At 37.1% G+C, this 20,823-nt stretch overlaps 5 protein-coding genes across 11 annotated transcripts in view; all 5 read right to left on the bottom strand.

Annotated features, from left to right (window-relative positions):
* Positions 1 to 129: 129 nt before the first annotated feature.
* On the bottom strand, positions 130 to 889 carry LOC131793205 (somatostatin receptor type 5-like). The gene has a single exon (XM_059110619.2). It carries the CDS (start codon positions 887 to 889, stop codon positions 260 to 262), a length of 630 nt encoding a protein of 209 aa, XP_058966602.2. The 3' UTR covers positions 130 to 259.
* A 3,033-nt stretch (positions 890 to 3,922) lies between these two features.
* Positions 3,923 to 5,075, bottom strand: LOC131794239 (somatostatin receptor type 5-like). Its single transcript, XM_059111752.2, has one exon. It carries the CDS (start codon positions 5,027 to 5,029, stop codon positions 4,076 to 4,078), a length of 954 nt encoding a protein of 317 aa, XP_058967735.2. The 5' UTR covers positions 5,030 to 5,075; the 3' UTR covers positions 3,923 to 4,075.
* Positions 5,076 to 8,368: 3,293 nt separating this feature from the next.
* On the bottom strand, positions 8,369 to 11,586 carry LOC131793224 (neuropeptide FF receptor 2-like). 2 transcript variants are annotated; one of them, XM_066169033.1, is made up of 2 exons: positions 11,376 to 11,586; positions 8,369 to 9,893 (listed from the first exon to the last, which is right to left on the bottom strand). In XM_066169033.1, exon 2 carries the CDS (start codon positions 9,607 to 9,609, stop codon positions 8,656 to 8,658), a length of 954 nt encoding a protein of 317 aa, XP_066025130.1. In that variant the 5' UTR covers positions 9,610 to 9,893; positions 11,376 to 11,586; the 3' UTR covers positions 8,369 to 8,655. The 2 variants fall into 2 exon arrangements, with proteins under 2 accessions (XP_066025130.1, XP_058966626.2); XM_059110643.2 differs by having other exon boundaries at positions 8,369 to 9,710; positions 11,376 to 11,402.
* Positions 11,587 to 14,434: 2,848 nt separating this feature from the next.
* Positions 14,435 to 18,736, bottom strand: LOC136282052 (neuropeptide FF receptor 2-like). Of its 2 annotated transcripts, none has more exons than XM_066169231.1 (2): positions 17,485 to 18,736; positions 14,435 to 16,004 (listed from the first exon to the last, which is right to left on the bottom strand). In XM_066169231.1, the coding sequence occupies exon 2, from the start codon at positions 15,718 to 15,720 to the stop codon at positions 14,767 to 14,769; it is 954 nt and encodes a 317-aa protein (XP_066025328.1). In that variant the 5' UTR covers positions 15,721 to 16,004; positions 17,485 to 18,736; the 3' UTR covers positions 14,435 to 14,766. The 2 variants fall into 2 exon arrangements, with proteins under 2 accessions (XP_066025328.1, XP_066025329.1); XM_066169232.1 differs by having other exon boundaries at positions 14,435 to 15,821; positions 17,485 to 17,511.
* Positions 18,737 to 19,029: 293 nt separating this feature from the next.
* The window catches only part of LOC131794159 (dedicator of cytokinesis protein 11), a 52,707-nt gene continuing 50,913 nt past the window's right edge, over positions 19,030 to 20,823 (bottom strand). For all 5 annotated transcript variants that reach the window (XM_066169227.1, XM_059111685.2, XM_066169229.1 and 2 more), the window contains one exon: positions 19,030 to 20,746. In XM_066169227.1, coding sequence (XP_066025324.1) covers positions 20,699 to 20,746 — 48 coding nt within the window. In that variant the 3' untranslated portion in view covers positions 19,030 to 20,698. The remainder of the gene's footprint in view (positions 20,747 to 20,823) is intronic.

Raw genomic sequence — 20,823 nt, 5'->3', positions numbered from 1 at the left:
AACTAGATATAATTCTAGCAGTCTTGAAGGGGATACGACGGAGTGTTAAACTTTTCGTAGGATCTGTACCACATTCGATTTAAGCTTTTTCAAAGGTACGCATAATCACCGTTGAAACAAGCAAAGAATCATACTTTCAATTTGAACATACTCCTCAAGGGAAGTTAGTAGCTAGAACGGCAGCAAAATTTCGACCGTTATTAAAATCAATTGTGACATGTAGTCATTCCAAGAGTAAGTCCCGAATCATCATATAGCGCTAATTAATAATCTGAACAATGTTTTCTGGTTTCGTAGGACTTGCTTCCGAGCCTATCGAGTGCTTCTTTTTCAGAATCAAGAAGTTTTTGAATTCATTTCTGAATGAACGGTTCATAAAACCATAAATGAACGGATTTATGAAACTGGATGAGTAAATAAGAAAAGTCGCAAAAAGTTTAAGCTGGCGTGGTAACGCTATATAAAAAGACATAAGAAAGATAGTTTGAGACGGCAACCAGAGGCTGAGAAAGCCGACAACAGTGACAAGCAGAATTTTGTAGACTCGAACATCTTGTACATTTGCACTCTGCCACGAAACATTTGCATTGTGTATCTTCACAGTCTTGTAAACCTTCCAGTAACAGAAAATGATGACAGCATACGGTGAATAGAAAATAACAACCGCAGTTAGTTTAGCAACTGGAATTGGAAATGTTGTCCCAGGAACTTCAAAAGCTGGAATCATATCATTTCTCGAACCAAATGCGAGCACAGAGAGAAGAGCAAGAGAAACGAATGCAGCCCACACACCTAATGCTGTGGAGATGATAAACTTCTTCGTAAAAATAGTTTGGTATTTTGCTGGCTTCACTATCTTGTAATACCTGTTTAAGGCCATCAGTGCCATGGTGGATGTCGAGATGTTCGTCAATGATAACGTGGAAATGGTTGCAAAACGACTCAGAAAAGTTCCAAAAGGCCATTTTCCAGTAGCCAACAACACAACTGACAGCGGCATTGTAAACAAAGCTATTGAAATATCTGTTAGGGCCAAGGAAATGATGTAGTAGTTACTTGAGCTACGAAGCCTTGGGTTTCTTCGTACGGCATAGCACACCATAAGATTCCCAAATAGAGAAAGAATCATTGTAAGGGTAAATATGACAGTCTCAAACACAACAGTCGCTGTGTTTCTTTCTTGCATCTGTTGCCAAACTATACTGTGATTCATTCTACTCTCTTTGATTTCTTTTTGTAATCAGAGACAGTACAGTAATTTGTTGTTGTTTTTTTTCTGTAACAGCCTTTTGAAAGATATTTTCAGGTTCGTGGGAAGGCTTGGTGAACTGAGTTCAGTGAAGCATATGTAGAAATATATGTGCTCAGATATACTGACAAATGGACGAAGCTAAAATGAACGGAAGCTTAAGACACCAATCAAATGAAAGGGCTCCAAAATCAAATCAGTATCTCATTAGAATTCTATTCTACCAAATAATCATACGGAGGCCTTTTAATTGGAAGAGCTGGTTCGATGAATTCAATGGCGTAACGGGAAATGGTTTGGTATTGAAGAAATTGTGCAATTAATATAAATTTAGACTGGCACATCTCAGTAAGATCAATTGAAACTTATCAAATATTGATTTTATTGTTTTAAGCAAAACTTCGTGGTTTTTCTTGAAAATATAAAATTACTATTTCTTGACGTTTTCAAGAACGTGAGTCGCTAATTCGTGAGATCAAACTCCTTTTAGTCAAATTTGCCGGTATTTTGAACTGTCATCCCGCGATGACAACACGTACAGCGGACTTTAAAAGCTAAGAAACCAACTCCAAAGTCAAAATAAATATATAAGACTCTTTTCAATTCTTTGGGTGAGACAAAATTGAATTAAAAAGTTGTTGAAATAGTGACTCCTCTTGTGTTGTTGTTCCAAAAGACGTCATAGAGTTCTTTTATTTTTGTGTTTTACCGTCTTTTTCGTCGAATACAATGGCCTTTAAAGTTATTTCCCGAAATTAGGTTTTTTCTCGATTTTGCACGAAAGCGTAAGCTGTTTTCGATAACTCGGTTCACAAAAGAGCTCGCAGAGGATATTAACTCGAGATATACTTGTGTCTTGCGGTGAATCGTTTCATAAAACCGAGATGTGGACGCGCGAGTCACTTCTTATTAGGGAGAGTTCTCTATCTCTAAAAATTTAAAATACATGTACTCACTTAATGACAATTACAGTAAATACATCCACATCCCTATTTGAAAAAGTCTAGTACTTACATCAGCCTTATATATAACTTTTTTCCAAGACATCATGGTGTCGATAGATTTGTAATAACTCATATAGTCCCACATTGGCTTAGCCATCATCTGATTTTTATACGTTAAGGGTTATCTCTAAGCAACAAAATTGATTCGCATTTTGATCAACTTACTAGCCAAAAGAAAGCCTTTAAATTTCGTACATAAAAGGACTTTTGTCGTTGAGATGCATCTAACGGCCCTTAAAGAAAATACGGCGGAGAGGGTCAGGTGCCATTAGTCAGTTCAGCTGTACCTTACCGATTTGATTCAGACCTTTCGAAAGGCTCGAAGTAAACACCAGTAGTACCACCCATCACAGAAATATACTACAAATTTGAACTAAGTCCCTAAGGAAAAACAGTTGAACAACGGTCGTTATTATTAGCAGTAAGTACGAGGAAAGGAATTTTAAAATAAATTCGTAAGTATTGACACGCCAAGGTCCGACTTCTTGGATGCTGCCATCAATAACAGTTTCAACATTATCTGAGATATTTCAAGTGAATACGAAAGTGTACTTTTTGTTTTTGTTTTTTGTTTATTTTGCCATTTTGTACTTATGATACATCAGTAGAAATAAGAAAGGAATCACACATATATTAATATGTTACAGCTAAGATTTATCATGAGTTGAGGAAGCCTGTTAGAAGTAATTTCCCAACACTAGTTGTTTTGTTGTCTTTTTCTTTACTCACTCTTACTACTCAGGTTATTACAACGGGGACTAGCTCTGATCTCTCTAGGAAAGTGTGGGTCACCGCTTATAAAGGTGACACTTTCTGAGCTGTCAATCTCTACCCTTCGTCATGCTTTTAAACTTCACTTGCGAATCACACTAAGCTACGCGGAGTTCGCATACTAAGTAGATACCTTCGCGATGTTTATGCTTCACGAAATGTCTTTCTAACTTAAATTTCTTGGTCTTACGGTCAAGTTCGGGCAAAACAAAAACAAGATTGACAGTATAAAAATTATAATAAACTTATTAACAGAATTAAAATCATACTTGAAAAGATATCTTAAGAGGAAATAGTCCTTGAAGGCTGTTGCATAATAGCAGAATAAACACAAAATTCGGAAAAGAAAGGGCGTACCCAAGGTACCGCCCCTAAAAGAGCTTCGTGCTAGTCGTATAAGTTATCTGATTACAAATTCAGTGCGGAAGATAAAAAGTACTACATGCTTGCACTTTAAGTCACCTCTAAGAAAAAGAGGTGTCGAACGTGCTAAATTAAAATTAAAAACTATTTTCCTGATCGGGAACTTAACATGGATTTAGCCTAAAAACGAGAATTTTAAGGAGGTAAAAGTATAAAGGAGGGTTATTGCCAGGAAATTCCTGCACGGGATTAATTTTTATAAGGTAGAGTCGTTTTCTTAGTGATTAATCATCTTTTAGCAACATAATGAAAACACACTGATATCTAGCCGCAAACCGCAGTTTATGCAAAAACATCTGTCTCCATGTCAAATTCACGGCCATAATAAGGAAAAAGGTGCCCAAACTCTACCTGTAAGGTAAGACTGCCAAAAGGAATATGAAATGATCAACTGGTTTATTACAATTTTCACTGCTTGTGCTAATATATGACTTCCATTTATTTTCATGTTCAAATAAGTCAAAAATCACCCATAATGAAAATTCTTGCTATATACCAACCTTGTCTTTTAACAAATCCGTCGGGAAACTAAGAGGCTTATGCGAGCCACAGGCTCCTCATATTTTACAAAAGTGAGGTATCAGTTTTATGGCGTGATTTAAAACTGGAACTATCTTTAAAGCGCACTTTAAACTGGAGCTGCTTCTCTCTGACAAGATTCTGTACCTACTGACTGCTTCTTCCACAGGACAAAGCATTTTTTGAACTCATCCCTAAAAATGCTGTTCATAAAACCATATATGAAAGGATTTATGAAGCTGGATGAGAAAATCAGAAGAGTCGCGAAAAGTGCGAGCTGGCGTGGTATCGTTACACGAAAGGAAACAACAATCAGAGTTTGAGCCGGCAACCACAGGCCGAGAAAGGTGGCAACGGTGACAAATAGGATTTTGCTGACTCGCACATCTTCTACATTTGCACTCTGCCACGAAACATTTGCATTGTGCATCTTCACGGCCCTATGTATTTTCCAGTAACAAAAAACGATAACAGGAAACGGCAAACACGAGTTAAATACTAGGATCGGTCGTGATATTGGCATTGGAAACCATATCACAGGAACTGCAAAAGCTGGGTTCACGTAGGAGGGAAAACCGAGTGCAAATATAGAAACAACAGCATTAACAATGACTACGGCCCACACCGCCGAAGCTGATGAGATGATGAACTTCTTTGTAAAAAGAGTTTGGTATTTCGCTGGCTTCACTATCTTGTAATACCTGTTTAAGGCCATCAGTGCCATGGTAAACGTCGAGATGTACGTCAGTGATAACATGGAAATTGCTGCAAAACGACTCAGAAAAGTTCCGAAAGGCCATTTTCCAGTGGCCAACAAGACAACTGACAGCGGCATTGTAAACAAAGCTTGCGAAATATCAGTCAAGGCCAAAGATATAATGAAGTAGTTGTTTGGGCGACGAAGTCTTGGCTGTCTTCGTACAGCATAGCAGACCATGAGATTCCCAACTAGAGAAAGAACCATTACCAAAGCAAATATAGCAGTTTCACACACCACAGTCACTGTTTTTCTTTCTTGCAACTCGTGCCAAATCGGAAGTGCATCTTCTTTACCGAGAGACATTTCTATTGTTACCAGAGTTATCCCTCGTTACTTTTGTGGCAGAGAACCTAGCAGCCTTTAGCACGGGACGTAATTCGCTGGAGGGCTTAGTGTACTCAGTCCTGGTAGCGTAAAAAAGAGTAAACCTCAGAAATTCACCCTGGACTTCGATCCAGATTAAAATTCAACCTTGGTTTAGCACTAATCAACCTTCGAACAACTGGGCCCAGAAATAATAACAAATTTTGCGTACAGATTAAATGAACGGTCCTCAGAATGAAAAAAAGGTCATCAGAGTTCATTTCCATCGTATTGTGGCATGACAGTTTAGGAGCTGATTCATTGAAATTCTAAAGGTAGAATGAATTAATAAAAAAGAGATTGTATTAGAGTGCAGTTTAAATCAACCTGGAATGGAACATGTAAGTCAATAAATGGAGATGTTATTAAATATTAATTTTATCTCTAGCTATGCCACTGGGTTTATTGATTAAAATCCTTCTCGCGAAGAAATATCTAAAACAGACAGACACGCCTCAACAAAATTCGCTTGGGTTGAATTCTAAGCCATTCAAGGGTTTCTGCTTGCGGCGTAACAGACAATGAGATAACCAAATAGTGAAAGAACCCTTGCCAAGGTAAATATTGTGGTTTCAAGCACCACAGTCACTGTCTCTTCGATGCAGCTGAAGCCAAAATGGAAAGCTTTTGCCTGCATTAAGAAACATTCTACACTTACTTTCTGAGTTAAAAGAGAACGTTAAATTATCAGTAAGTAATACTATGGTAGAAAACCCACAAGCCTGTCGTAGAGGTCTGACGGTTTGAGGGAGGGCTCGATGAACTCAGGCAAATACAGCATATAGGGATTTAAAGTGCCCAGGAATACTGCCTTCAGCTTAAATAAAGGGAGTTCAGACACGACTTACCCCACCAGAACCAAGTCAGTACCTCATCAGGAATCGATTCCATTGAGCAACTACCTCGTAACATTAAAAAATTGAAGATCTGGTTTATTGAATTCAATTCAGTTCATGAACTGAAAAAGGAAGTAAAGTGTAGTTGACACAAAATTTGAACTGAAGTCGGCAGTAATCAATGTCATCATTTTGAGCTGCACCGCTAAGGTTTTAATTAAAAACCCTTCATAAGGAATATTTAAAACATACACACACACACACACTAAAACAAAATAGACAGGAAATTGAAATCATTTAAGACAAATATACAAACTTGGCAGGTAAGGTTATTCCTTGTTTTTTTGTTCGAAACCATCTGGAGTGCATGGACCATAGACAACGTTATCATTTTGAAAGACTGACAGACAAAGACTGCATGTGGCTTCTGATGTAGCACAATTATTATAGCATTGGAAAGAATGACACCAGAGGTTAGTGCTGCAGAATAGTTGTCTCATGTGTACAACAGAAAACCTGCCGCATCCCACATATTTATGCGTACCCTGTTCCACAAGAGAAGGGGATTCAATCATAAATTGTCTGATTGACATTCACTCACGATGTCTTGGGTAGCTCAGCAAGGTCATAATAAAAGTAAAGCATAATTGCCCAGACATCGACGTAATATTTTATTGTCGTACTACTTTCCATCTCAAAGAAATGTACATCGATGTTTCCTATCTATAAGAGGCTACAAATGACAAGAATCTGTTTTAGTCGAGGTTGTAAGTGAGAGGGCAAATGTTTACAAAACGACTCTACAAAATAGACAGGAAAGATTCAGTATTGAGACCAGATATAATAAACAAGAGAACATTAAAAAAAATTTTGAAAAAAATTCAAAACTACTTTCTTGCTGTCCTTAATGAACTTTCATCTATTGTATAAACTTATTTCATTTCCAAGTTCTATCAATTGAATTCTTATAAAAAACTAAATGCTTCTATCTCTTATTACATGAAACTCTTAAGTAAAAGTCAAGTTCATATTTAGAAAGTAATTCACTATGCATAATATTATAGTTGTACAGTCGAACCTCGATTATCCAGACTCGTTGAGACTAGACGAAAGGGCCCGGATTATCGAGAATATGAATATAAAAGCTAATCAGACCTCATTCGAATGTTCTTCATTAGTTGCGACACGTACAGGTGCTGCTTTTGCCTTTTCAAAGCGAAACAAACTCGCCTTTACCTCGCTTTTCAATGCTGTACTTTTAAAAAGACTATGGCGACGGATCTCGATCATGACTAATAAATATTCATGACAAAATTATGAAACCAGCTCCAAAGTTAAAATAAATATATAAAACTCTTTTCAATTCTTGGGTGAGACAAAATTGAATTAAAAAGTTGTTAAAATAGTGGCCCCTCTTGTGTTGTTGTTCCAAAAGACGTCATAGCTTTAATCAAGTTCTTTTATTTTTGTGTACTTTTTCGTCGAATACAGTGGCCTTTAAAGTTATTTCCCGAAATTAGGTTTTTTTCTCGATTTTGCACGAAAGCGTAAGCTGTTTTCGATAACTCGGTTCACAAAAGAGCTCGCAGAGGATATTAACTCGAGATATACTTGTGTGTTGCGGTGAATCGTTTCATAAAACCGAGATGTGGACGCGCGAGTCACTTCTTAGTAGGGAGAGTTCTCTATCTCTAAAAATTTAAAATACATGTTCTCAGTTAATGACAATTACAGTAAATACATCCACATTCCTATTTGAAAAAGTTTACTACTTACATCAGCCTTATATATAATTTTTTTCCAAGACATCATGGTGTCGATAGATTTGTAATAATTCATATAGTCCCACATTGGCTTAGTCATCATCTGATTTTTATACGTTAAGGGTTATCTCTAAGCAACAAAATTGATTCGCGTTTTGATCAACTTACTAGCCAAAAGAAAGCCTTTAAATTTATAGAAAATAGAAAATAGTCCTTCAAGGCTGTTGCATAACTGCAGAATATACACAAAATTCGGAAAAGAAAGGGCGTACCCAAGGTACCGCCCCTAAAAGAGCTACGTGCTAGTCGTATAAGTTATCTGATTACAAATTCAGTGCGGAAGATGAAAAGTACTACATGCTTGCACTTTAACTCACCTCTGAGAAAAATAGGTGTCGAACGTGCTAAATTAAAAATTAAAAACTATTTATCTGATCGGGAACTCAACATGGATTTAGCCTAAAAACGAGAGTATTAAGGAGGTAAAAGTATAAAGGAGGGTTATTTGCCAGGAAATTCCTGCACGGGATCAATTTTTATGAGGTAGAGTCATTTTCTTAGTAATTAATCATCTTTCAGCAACATATTGGAAATATACTGATATCTAGCGGCAAACCGCAGTTTACGTTTTCTGTCTCCATGTCAAATTCACGATCATAATAAGGAAAAGGTGACCACACTCTACCTGTAAGATAAGACCGCCAAAAGGAATAAGAAATGATCAACTGGCTTATTACAATGTTCACTGAATAGCTTATGCTAATATATTATTTCCATTTATTTTCACGTTCAAATAAGTCAAAAATCACCCATAATGAAGATTCTTGCTAGATGCCAATTTTTTCTTTTAACAAACTCGTAAGGAAACTGAGAGGCTTATGCGAGTCACAGGCTCCTCATATTTTACAAAAGTGAGGTATCAGTTTTATGGCGTGATTTAAAACTGGAACTATCTTTAAAGCGCACTTTAAACTGGAGCTGCTTCTCTCTGACAATATTCTGTACCTACTGACTGCTTCTTCCACAGGACAAAGCATTTTTTGAACTCATCCCTAAACGTGCTGTTCATAAAACCATATATGAAAGGATTTATGAAGCTGGATGAGAAAATCAGAAGAGTCGCGAAAAGTGCGAGCTGGCGTGGTATCGTTACACGAAAGGAAACAACAAGCAGAGTTTGAGCCGGCAACCACAGGCCGAGAAAGGCCACAACGGTGACAAATAGGATTTTGCTGACTCGTACATCTTCTACATTTGCACTCTGCCACGAAACATTGGCATTGTGCATCTTGACGGCCCTGTGTATTTTCCAGTAACAGAAAACGATAACAGGAAACGGCAAATACGAGTTAAATACTAAGATCGGTCGTGATATTGGCATTGGAAACCATATTACAGGAACTGCAAAAGCTGGGTGCACATAGGAGGGAAAACCGAATGCAAATATAGAAACAACAGCATTAACAATGACTACGGCCCACACCGCCGAAGCTGATGAAATTATGAACTTCTTTGTAAAAAGAGTTTGGTATTTCGCTGGCTTCACTATCCTGTAATACCTGTTTAAGGCCATCAATGCCATGGTAAACGTCGAGATGTACGTCAGTGATAACATGGAAATTGCTGCAAAACGACTCAGAAAAGTTCCGAAAGGCCATTTTCCAGTGGCCAACAAGACAACTGACAGCGGCATTGTAAACAAAGCTTGCGAAATATCAGTCAAGGCCAAAGATATAATGAAGTAGTTGTTTGGGCGACGAAGTCTTGGCTGTCTTCGTACGGCATAGCAGACCATGAGATTCCCAACTAGAGAAAGAACCATTACCAAAGCAAATATAGCAGTTTCACACACCACAGTCACTGTTTTTCTTTCTTGCAACTCGTGCCAAATCGGCAGTGTTTCTTCTTTACCGAGAGACATTCCTTTTGTTACCAGAGTTATCCCTCGTTAATTTTGTGGCAGAGAACCTAGCAGCCTTTAGCGCGGGACGTAATTCGCTGGAGGGTCTAGTGTACTCAGTCCTAGTTAGCGCAATAAAGAACAAACCTCAGAAATTCACCTTAGACTTCAGAAATAGTAAAAAATTTTGTATGAAGATTAAATGAACGGACCTCAGAATGAAAAAAGCTCATCAGAGTTCATTTCCATCAACCAATCGTATTGTGGCATGACAGTTTAGGAGCTGATTCACTGAAGTCAAAAGCCTAAGGGTAGAATGAATTAATTAAAACAAATTGTATTAGAGTACAGTTTAAATCAACCTGGAATGGAACATGCAAGTCAATAAATGGAGATGTTATTAAGAGAGGATGTCAGCATCCATCGAACAAATTTGAAATATTGTGGCAAGTCGCCCAAAATTCGTTTTCTCTCCTACTTTCATATTTTGTAGCCCAATATGTTCTAATAATTGTGGTGTAGTTTTTTTGCGAAAATATATTTTAGTTTTCGAGAAATGACTTTTCTCGTTCGACCGCTCAAATATGCAAATTTTCACCGTGAATATTACATCAAAACAAAGACAGTTTTAACAATGACCGATATGACACAATCTACTGAGCTTCAAGCTTTTAAAACACCAAAGGATGGTTATAAAGTTACTGTAAAAATTTCCTTGTGTATTTGTTTTGTTCTTTCTTGAGACGAACTCAAAGTCCGGTAAAATTTACTTGATAGCGACTATGAAATGTACATGGTGCGCCTACTTGTCGCCACCGTTAATTGGCATAAGTCATTACAAAAAATAAAAGTAGGAGGGAAAACCAATTTGGGTGACTTGCCGCTGTTTGTTTAATGCATGCTGACATTAGCTCTTAAATATCAATTTTATCTCTAGCTATACCACTGGGTTAATTGATAAAAATCCTTCTCGCTAAGAAATATCTAAAACAGATAGACACGCCTCAACAAAATTCGCCTGGGTTGAATTCTAAGCCATTCAAGGGTTTCTACTGAGCTTCAAGCTTTTAAAAGACCAAAGGTTGGTCATAAAGTTACTGTTAAAATTTCCTTGTGTATTTGTGTTGTTCTTTCTTGAGACGAACTCAAACTCCGGTAAAATTTACTTGATAGCGACTATGAAATGTACATGGTGCGCCTACTTGTCGCCACCGCTAATTGGCATAAGTCATTTCAAAATATAAAAGTAGGAGGGAAAACCAATTTGGGTGACTTATCGCTGTTTTTTTGATGCATGCTGACATTCGCTCTTAAATATCAATTTTATCTCTAGCTATACCACTGGGTTTATTGGTTAAAATCCTTCTCGCTAAGAAATATCTAAAACAGACAGACACGCCTCAACAAAATTCGCCTGGGTTGAATTCTAAGCCATCCAAGGGTTTGCGTTGTAACAGACAATGAGATAACCAAATAGTGAAAGAACCCTTGCCAAGGTAAATATTGTGGTTTCAAGCACCACAGTCACTGTCTCTTCGATGCAGCTGAAGCCAAAACGGAAAGCTTTTGCCTGCATTAAGAAACATTCTACGCTTACTTTCTGAGTTAAAAGAGAACGTTAAATTATCAGTAAGTAATACTATGGTAGAAAACCCACAAGCCTGTCGCAGAGGTCTGACGGTTTGAGGGAGGGCTCCATGAACTCAGGCAAATACAGCATATAGGGATTTAAAGTGCCCAAGAATACTGCCTTCAGCTTAAATAAAGGGAGTTCAGACACGACTTACCCCACCAGAACCAAGTCAGTACCTCATCAGGAATCGATTCCATTGAGCAACTACGTGTTAGAAGTAAATTCTCTAACACTCGTTGTTGGTTTGGTTGACTCTTCTTTAATTTATTTTCTTCTCAAGTTGTTACAACGGTGACTAACTCCAATATGACAGGGAAAACTAGAGTCTCCGCTTATAAAGGTGACACTGCAGATGACATTCCTAAGCCGTCAATCTACTTGTGTCGTCATCGTACCATCTTAACTAGCGAATCACGCTTGACTACGAATTATAGTTCCCACACACTGAGTATGCGCCTTACAAGTACCGCCCACAAATTGCTTCTTGTTGCGAAACATGAGGCGTATCACCTGTTTACCCTTAAATTACCTCTGGGAAGACGAAGGTGTCGAACGCGACCTATTACCAGGGAGATTTACTCTTCCTGGACTAACAAATTAACTTATTTAAGAACATGGCTTATCACGAGTTCCATGTCAACCTCACGATCACAACGAAGAAAACGTGACCAAACTCACGGGAAGAACGTGATCAAACTCAACCTCTAAGATAAGAACACCAAGAAGGAATACGAAGTAGTCAACCTGCCCTTTTTATAACTTACATTAAATGACTTAAATAATATAATATTTCCATTCCTTTTCTTTCCGACACCAATACAGGAAACCCTTACGATATTGGAGATTAATTGTAATTTTATCATTTAACATACGTTGTAACATTAAAAAATTGAAGATCTAGTTCATTGAATTCAATTCAGTTCATGAACTGAAAAAGGAAGTAAAGTGTAGTTGACACAAAATTTGAACTGAAGTCGGCAGTAATCAATGTCATCATTTTGAGCTGCACCACTAAGGTTTTAATTAAAAACCCTTCATGAGGAATATTTAAAACATACACACACACACACACACACACACACACTAAAACAAAATAGACAGGAAATTGAAAACATTCAGGACAAATATACAAACTTAGCAGGTAAGGTTATTCCTTGTTTTTTTGTTCGAAACCATCTTGAGTGCATGGGCCAAAGACAACGTTATCATTTTGAAAAAATAGACAAAGACTGCATGTGGCTTCTGATATAGCACAATTATTATAGCATTGGAAAGAATGACGCTAGAGTTTAGTGCTACAGAATAGTTGTCTCACATGTACAACAGAAAACCTGCCGCATCCCACATATTTATGCGTACCCTGCTCCACAAGAGGAGGTGATTCAATTATAAATCATCTAATTGACATTCACCCACGATGTCTCGGGTAGCTCAGCAAGGTCATAATAAAAGTAAAACATAATTGCCCAGACATCGACGTAATATTTTATTGTCGTACAACTTTCCTTCTCAAAGAAATATACATCGATGTTTCCTATCTATAAGAGGCTACAAATGACAAGAATCTGTTTCAGTCGAGGTTGTAAGTGAGAGGGCAAATGTTTACAAAACGACTCTAAAAAAAGGACAGGAAAGATTCAGTATTGAGACCAGATATAATAAACAAGAGAACATTAAAAAAATTTTGAAAAAATTCAAAACTACTTTCTTGCTGTCCTTAATGAACTTTCATCTATTGTATAAACTTATTTCATTTCCAAGTTCTATCAATTGAATTCTTATAAAAAAACTAAATGCTTCTATCTCTTATCACATGAAACTCTTAAGTAAAAGTCAAGTTCATATTTAGAAAGTAATTCACTATGCATAATATTATAGTTGTACAGTCGAACCTCGATTATCCGGACTCGTTGAGACTAGACGAAAGAGCCCGGATTATAGAGAATATGAATATAAAAGCTAATCAGACCTCATTCGAATGTTCTTCATTAGTTACGAGACATGCAGGTGATGCTTTTGCCTTTTCAAAGCGAAACAAACTCGCCTTTACCTGGCTTTTCAACGCTGTACTTTTAAAAAGACTATGGCGACGGATCTCGATCATGACTAATAAATATTCATGACAAAATTATGAAATCAGCTCCAAAGTTAAAATAAATATGTAAAACTCTTTTCAATTCTTGGGTGAGACAAAATTGAATTAAAAAGTTGTTAAAATAGTGGCCCCTCTTGTGTTGTTGTTCCAAAAGACGTCATAGCTTTAATCAAGTTCTTTTATTTTTGTGTACTTTTTCGTCGAATACAATGGCCTTTAAAGTTATTTCCCGAAATTAGGTTTTTTTCTCGATTTTGCACGAAAGCGTAAGCTGTTTTCGATAACTCGGTTCACAAAAGAGCTCGCAGAGGATATTAACTCGAGATATACTTGTGTGTTGCGGTGAATCGTTTCATAAAACCGAGATGTGGACGCGCGAGTCACTTCTTACGAAGGAGAGTTCTCTATCTCTAAAAATTTAAAATACATGTACTCACTCAATGACAATTACAGTAAATACATCCACATTCCTATTTGAAAAAGTTTACTACTTACATCAGCCTTATATATAATTTTTTTCCAAGACATCATGGTGTCGATAAATTTGTAATAGTTCATATAGTCCCACATTGGCTTAGTCATCATCTGATTTTTATACGTTAAGGGTTATCTCTAAGCAACAAAATTGATTCGCGTTTTGATCAACTTACTAGCCAAAAGAAAGCCTTTAAATTTATAGAAAATAGAAAATAGTCCTTCAAGGCTGTTGCATAACTGCAGAATATACACAAAATTCGGAAAAGAAAGGGCGTACCCAAGGTACCGCCCCTAAAAGAGCTACATGCTAGTCGTATAAGTTATCTGATTACAAATTCAGTGCGGAAGATGAAAAGTACTACATGCTTGCACTTTAACTCACCTCTGAGAAAAATAGGTGTCGAACGTGCTAAATTAAAAATTAAAAACTATTTATCTGATCGGGAACTCAACATGGATTTAGCCTAAAAACGAGAGTATTAAGGAGGTAAAAGTATAAAGGAGGGTTATTTGCCGGGAAATTCCTGCACGGGATCAATTTTTATGAGGTAGAGTCATTTTCTTAGTAATTAATCATCTTTCAGCAACATATTGGAAATATACTGATATCTAGCGGCAAACCGCAGTTTACGTTTTCTGTCTCCATGTCAAATTCACGATCATAATAAGGAAAAAGGTGACCACACTCTACCTGTAAGATAAGACCGCCAAAAGGAATAAGAAATGATCAACTGGCTTATTACAATGTTCACTGAATAGCTTATGCTAATATATTATTTCCATTTATTTTCACGTTCAAATAAGTCAAAAATCACCCATAATGAAGATTCTTGCTAGATGCCAATTTTTTCTTTTAACAAACTCGTAAGGAAACTGAGAGGCTTATGCGAGTCATAGGCTCCTCATATTTTACAAAAGTGAGGTATCAGTTTTATGGCGTGATTTAAAACTGGAACTATCTTTAAAGCGCACTTTAAACTGGAGCTGCTTCTCTCTGACAATATTCTGTACCTACTGACTGCTTCTTCCACAGGACAAAGCATTTTTTGAACTCATCCCTAAACGTGCTGTTCATAAAACCATATATGAAAGGATTTATGAAGCTGGATGAGAAAATCAGAAGAGTCGCGAAAAGTGCGAGCTGGCGTGGTATCGTTACACGAAAGGAAACAACAAGCAGAGTTTGAGCCGGCAACCACAGGCCGAGAAAGGCGACAACGGTGACAAATAGGATTTTGCTGACTCGTACATCTTCTACATTTGCACTCTGCCACGAAACATTGGCATTGTGCATCTTGACGGCCCTGTGTATTTTCCAGTAACAAAAAACGATAACAGGAAACGGCAAATACGAGTTAAATACTAAGATCGGTCGTGATATTGGCATTGGAAACCATATTACAGGAACTGCAAAAGCTGGGTGCACATAGGAGGGAAAACCGAATGCAAATATAGAAACAACAGCATTAACAATGACTACGGCCCACACCGCCGAAGCTGATGAAATTATGAACTTCTTTGTAAAAAGAGTTTGGTATTTCGCTGGCTTCACTATCCTGTAATACCTGTTTAAGGCCATCAATGCCATGGTAAACGTCGAGATGTACGTCAGTGATATCATGGAAATTGCTGCAAAACGACTCAGAAAAGTTCCGAAAGGCCATTTTCCAGTGGCCAACAAGACAACTGACAGCGGCATTGTAAACAAAGCTTGCGAAATATCAGTCAAGGCCAAAGATATAATGAAGTAGTTGTTTGGGCGACGAAGTCTTGGCTGTCTTCGTACGGCATAGCAGACCATGAGATTCCCAACTAGAGAAAGAACCATTACCAAAGCAAATATAGCAGTTTCACACACCACAGTCACTGTTTTTCTTTCTTGCAACTCGTGCCAAATCGGCAGTGTTTCTTCTTTACCGAGAGACATTCCTTTTGTTACCAGAGTTATCCCTCGTTAATTTTGTGGCAGAGAACCTAGCAGCCTTTAGCGCGGGACGTAATTCGCTGGAGGGTCTAGTGTACTCAGTCCTAGTTAGCGCAATAAAGAACAAACCTCAGAAATTCACCTTAGACTTCAGAAATAGTAAAAAATTTTGTATGAAGATTAAATGAACGGACCTCAGAATGAAGAAAGCTCATCAGAGTTCATTTCCATCAACCAATCGTATTGTGGCATGACAGTTTAGGAGCTGATTCACTGAAGTCAAAAGCCTAAGGGTAGAATGAATTAATTAAAATAAATTGTATTAGAGTACTGTTTAAATCAACCTGGAATGGAACATGCAAGTCAATAAATGGAGATGTTATTAAGAGAGGATGTCAGCTCCATCGAACAAATTTGAAATATTGTGGCAAGTCGCCCAAAATTCGTTTTCTCTCCTACTTTCATATTTTGTAGCCCAATATGTTCTAATAATTGTGGTGTAGTTTTTTTGCGAAAATATATTTTAGTTTTCGAGAAATGACTTTTTTCGTTCGACCGCTCAAATATGCAAATTTTCACCGTGAATATTACATCAAAACAAAGACAGTTTTAACAATGACCGATATGACACAATCTACTGAGCTTCAAGCTTTTAAAACACCAAAGGATGGTTATAAAGTTACTGTAAAAATTTCCTCGTGTATTTGTTTTGTTCTTTCTTGAGACGAACTCAAAGTCCGGTAAAATTTACTTGATAGCGACTATGAAATGTACATGGTGCGCCTACTTGTCGCCACCGTTAATTGGCATAAGTCATTACAAAAAATAAAAGTAGGAGGGAAAACCAATTTGGGTGACTTGCCGCTGTTTGTTTAATGCATGCTGACATTAGCTCTTAAATATCAATTTTATCTCTAGCTATACCACTGGGTTAATTGATAAAAATCCTTCTCGCTAAGAAATATCTAAAACAGATAGACACGCCTCAACAAAATTCGCCTGGGTTGAATTCTAAGCCATTCAAGGGTTTCTACTGAGCTTCAAGCTTTTAAAAGACCAAAGGTTGGTCATAAAGTTACTGTTAAATTTCCTTGTGTATTTGTGTTGTTCTTTCTTGAGACGAACTCAAACTCCGGTAAAATTTACTTGATAGCGACTATGAAATGTACATGGTGCGCCTACTTGTCGCCACCGCTAATTGGCATAAGTCATTTCAAAATATAAAAGTAGGAGGGAAAACCAATTTGGGTGACTTATCGCTGTTTTTTTGATGCATGCTGACATTCGCTCTTAAATATCAATTTTATCTCTAGCTATACCACTGGGTTTATTGGTTAAAATCCTTCTCGCTAAGAAATATCTAAAACAGACAGACACGCCTCAACAAAATTCGCCTGGGTTGAATTCTAAGCCATCCAAGGGTTTGCGTTGTAACAGACAATGAGATAACCAAATAGTGAAAGAACCCTTGCCAAGGTAAATATTGTGGTTTCAAGCACCACAGTCACTGTCTCTTCGATGCAGCTGAAGCCAAAACGGAAAGCTTTTGCCTGCATTAAGAAACATTCTACGCTTACTTTCTGAGTTAAAAGAGAACGTTAAATTATCAGTAAGTAATACTATGGTTGAAAACCCACAAGCCTGTCGTAGAGGTCTGACGGTTTGAGGGAGGGCTCCATGAACTCAGGCAAATACAGCATATAGGGATTTAAAGTGCCCAAGAATACTGCCTTCAGCTTAAATAAAGGGAGTTCAGACACGACTTACCCCACCAGAACCAAGTCAGTACCTCATCAGGAATCGATTCCATTGAGCAACTACGTGTTAGAAGTAAATTCTCTAACACTCGTTGTTGGTTTGGTTGACTCTTCTTTAATTTATTTTCTTCTCAAGTTGTTACAACGGTGACTAACTCCAATATGACAGGGAAAACTAGAGTCTCCGATTATAAAGGTGACACTGCGGATGACATTCCTAAGCCGTCAATCTACTTGTGTCGTCATCGTACCATCTTAACTAGCGAATCACGCTTGACTACGAATTATAGTTCCCACACACTGAGTATGCGCCTTAGGGTTGTTCAAGCAGTTACAAAATAAATTTCTACCTTAATTTTCATATCTTTACGGTTGAGATCGGCCAGAACAGAAACGAGATCGACCATATAAAAATTACAAATAACCTTGGTTCAGAGTATTATTTATACCTGAAAGGGTATCTTGAGAGAAAATCACCTTTAAAGATTGTTACATAACAACATCTTGGTCACAAGAGTTAAAGAAGGAAGGCGCTTACAAGTACCGCCCCCAAATTGCTTCTTGTTGCGACACATGAGGCGTATCACCTGTTTACCCTTAAATTACCTCTGGGAAGACGAAGGTGTCGAACGCGACCTATTACCAGGGAGATTTACTCTTCCTGGACTAACAAATTAACTTATTTAAGAACATGGCTTATCACGAGTTCCATGTCAACCTCACGATCACAACGAAGAAAACGTGATTAAACTCACTAGGAGAACGTGACCAAACTCACGGGAAGAACGTGATCAAACTCAACCTCTAAGATAAGAACACCAAGAAGGAATACGAAGTAGTCAACCTGCCCTTTTTATAACTTACATTAAATGACTTAAATAATATAATATTTCCATTCCTTTTCTTTCCGACACCAATACAGGAAACCCTTACGATATTGGAGATTAATTGTAATTTTATCATTTAACATACGTTGTAACATTAAAAAATTGAAGATCTAGTTCATTGAATTCAATTCAGTTCATGAACTGAAAAAGGAAGTAAAGTGTAGTTGACACAAAATTTGAACTGAAGTCGGCAGTAATCAATGTCATCATTTTGAGCTGCACCGCTAAGGTTTTAATTAAAAACCCTTCATGAGGAATATTTAAAACATACACACACACACACACACACACACTAAAACAAAATAGACAGGAAATTGAAAACATTCAGGACAAATATACAAACTTAGCAGGTAAGGTTATTCCTTGTTTTTTTGTTCGAAACCATCTTGAGTGCATGGGCCAAAGACAACGTTATCATTTTGAAAAAATAGACAAAGACTGCATGTGGCTTCTGATATAGCACAATTATTATAGCATTGGAAAGAATGACGCTAGAGGGTAGTGCTACGGAATAGTTGTCTCACATGTACAACAGAAAACCTGCCGCATCCCACATATTTATGCGTATCCTGCTCCACAAGAGGAGGTGATTCAATAAATCATCCAATTGACATTCACCCACGATGTCTCGAGTAGCTCAGCAAGGTCAAAATAAAAGTAAAACATAATTGCCCAGACATCGACGTAATATTTTATTGTCGTACTACTTTCCATCTCAAAGAAATGTACATCGATATTTCCTATCTGTAAGAGGCCACTAGTGACAAGAAGCTGTTTCAGTCGAGGTTGTAAGTGAGAGGGCAAATGTTTACAAAACGACTCTACAAAATAGACAGGAAAGATTCAGTATTGAGACCAGATATAATAAACAAGAGAACATTAAAAAAATTTTGAAAAAAATTCAAAACTACTTTCTTGCTGTCCTTAATGAACTTTCATCTATTGTACAAACTTATTTCATTTCCAAGTTCTATCAATTGAATTCTTATAAAAAACTAAATGCTTCTATCTCTTATTACATGAAACTCTTAAGTAAAAGTCAAGTTCATATTTAGAAAGTAATTCACTATGCATAATATTATAGTTGTACAGTCGAACCTCGATTATCCGGACTCGTTGAGACTAGACGAAAGAGCCCGGATTATCGAGAATATGAATATAAAAGCTAATCAGACCTCATTCGAATGTTCTTCATCAGTTACGACACATGCGAGTGCTACTTTTGCCTTTTCAAAGCGAAACAAACTCGCTTTTACCTCGCTTTTCAACGATGTACTTTTAAAAAGACTATGGCGACGGATCTCGATCATGGCTAATAAATATTCATGACAAAATTGGGACCAGAGAAAAAGTCCGGATAATCGAGAAATCCGGATTATTGAGGTCTGGATAATCAAGGTTCGACTGTACTTGTTTTGAGCGGATAACCTATTTGCTCTCTTTTTCAACTTTCTTCTCCCCATACCCCATTTCTTACCCCACCCTCTTCGTCCCCCCCGCCCCCCGAAAACAAGACAGACAAACAAACAAACAACAACTACAACAACACACATACATATACAAAACAAAGCAAAACAGAGAGATAACGGAAATATTAGGCCTATCGTGGGTAAGAAAAAATACGAAAATAACCTTAAAAATAATTCTAACAACTAAAAATTTTTTCAGTGAATATTAATTCATAAAATATTCTCAATAATGTTCATTTTGGATTTAAAGAAGGCAAAAAATGTATCATTAAGTATCCTTAATTCTATGTTAACATCTGCTTTGTTCTTAAACTATGGTTAACATTATGATACTTCCTGTAGCAGAACTCATTGGAAACGAACGAGCTTAACTATAGGGTCCACAAAATTTTGGTAATGAAACCAGAATATTTTAATGGCAAACAATTCGAATTTTTTTTCTTCATTCGTGAATTTCTTGCCGTGCCTCGCTGTAAAGACTTAAACTTCCACTAAAGTAATGAACTATCTTTCCTTTTCACAAACACTATTTACCTTTTCAGTTCTTAGGGTGAAATTATAAAAAGAGTTTTTCCTACTTTATTTTTCAAGTAATTTCTTACAACAACTCTCTTGACTATCAATCAAATATAACTTTTCAAATCAAGTTTCTTCTAAATCCCTCTTTTGTGGAATCTTAAGGCGTAACATAAATAATTTATAACCGCAGCAAAACGGTTCAAATGAACGACATCAAACATTTGCGAGGAGCGTGATACTAATGTGGTTTCTTCTACAACCTGGAAATGCATCCTTCTCCGTTATTAAGTCGACCAAGCCAACGTGTTCACGTAACAAGAATTGCTTCTCAGTCTCACTGGCCCACCTCTCATCCAAGTGAAGACAAGCTGCTGGACGAAGTTACTGTTGTGATCACCTAACATAAACAATAAAAGGACGTCTGATAACTGATTCCAAATTGATCAGCTAAGTGGCGAGCTGATTCCCTCCCTG

The sequence above is a fragment of the Pocillopora verrucosa genome, chromosome 6, assembly GCF_036669915.1.
Source record: "Pocillopora verrucosa isolate sample1 chromosome 6, ASM3666991v2, whole genome shotgun sequence".
In the NCBI taxonomy this organism is placed as follows: domain Eukaryota; kingdom Metazoa; phylum Cnidaria; class Anthozoa; order Scleractinia; family Pocilloporidae; genus Pocillopora; species Pocillopora verrucosa.
The sequence above is the reverse complement of the archived record's forward strand: the minus strand, read 5'-3'. Positions and strand labels throughout refer to the sequence as shown.

Excerpts from the sequence above, each read along its gene's own strand:
- LOC131793205 (XM_059110619.2), bottom strand. The coding sequence starts at position 889 with ATGGCACTGATGGCCTTAAACAGGTATTACAAGATAGTGAAGCCAGCA.
- LOC131794239 (XM_059111752.2), bottom strand. The coding sequence starts at position 5,029 with ATGTCTCTCGGTAAAGAAGATGCACTTCCGATTTGGCACGAGTTGCAA.
- LOC131793224 (XM_066169033.1), bottom strand. The coding sequence starts at position 9,609 with ATGTCTCTCGGTAAAGAAGAAACACTGCCGATTTGGCACGAGTTGCAA.
- LOC136282052 (XM_066169231.1), bottom strand. The coding sequence starts at position 15,720 with ATGTCTCTCGGTAAAGAAGAAACACTGCCGATTTGGCACGAGTTGCAA.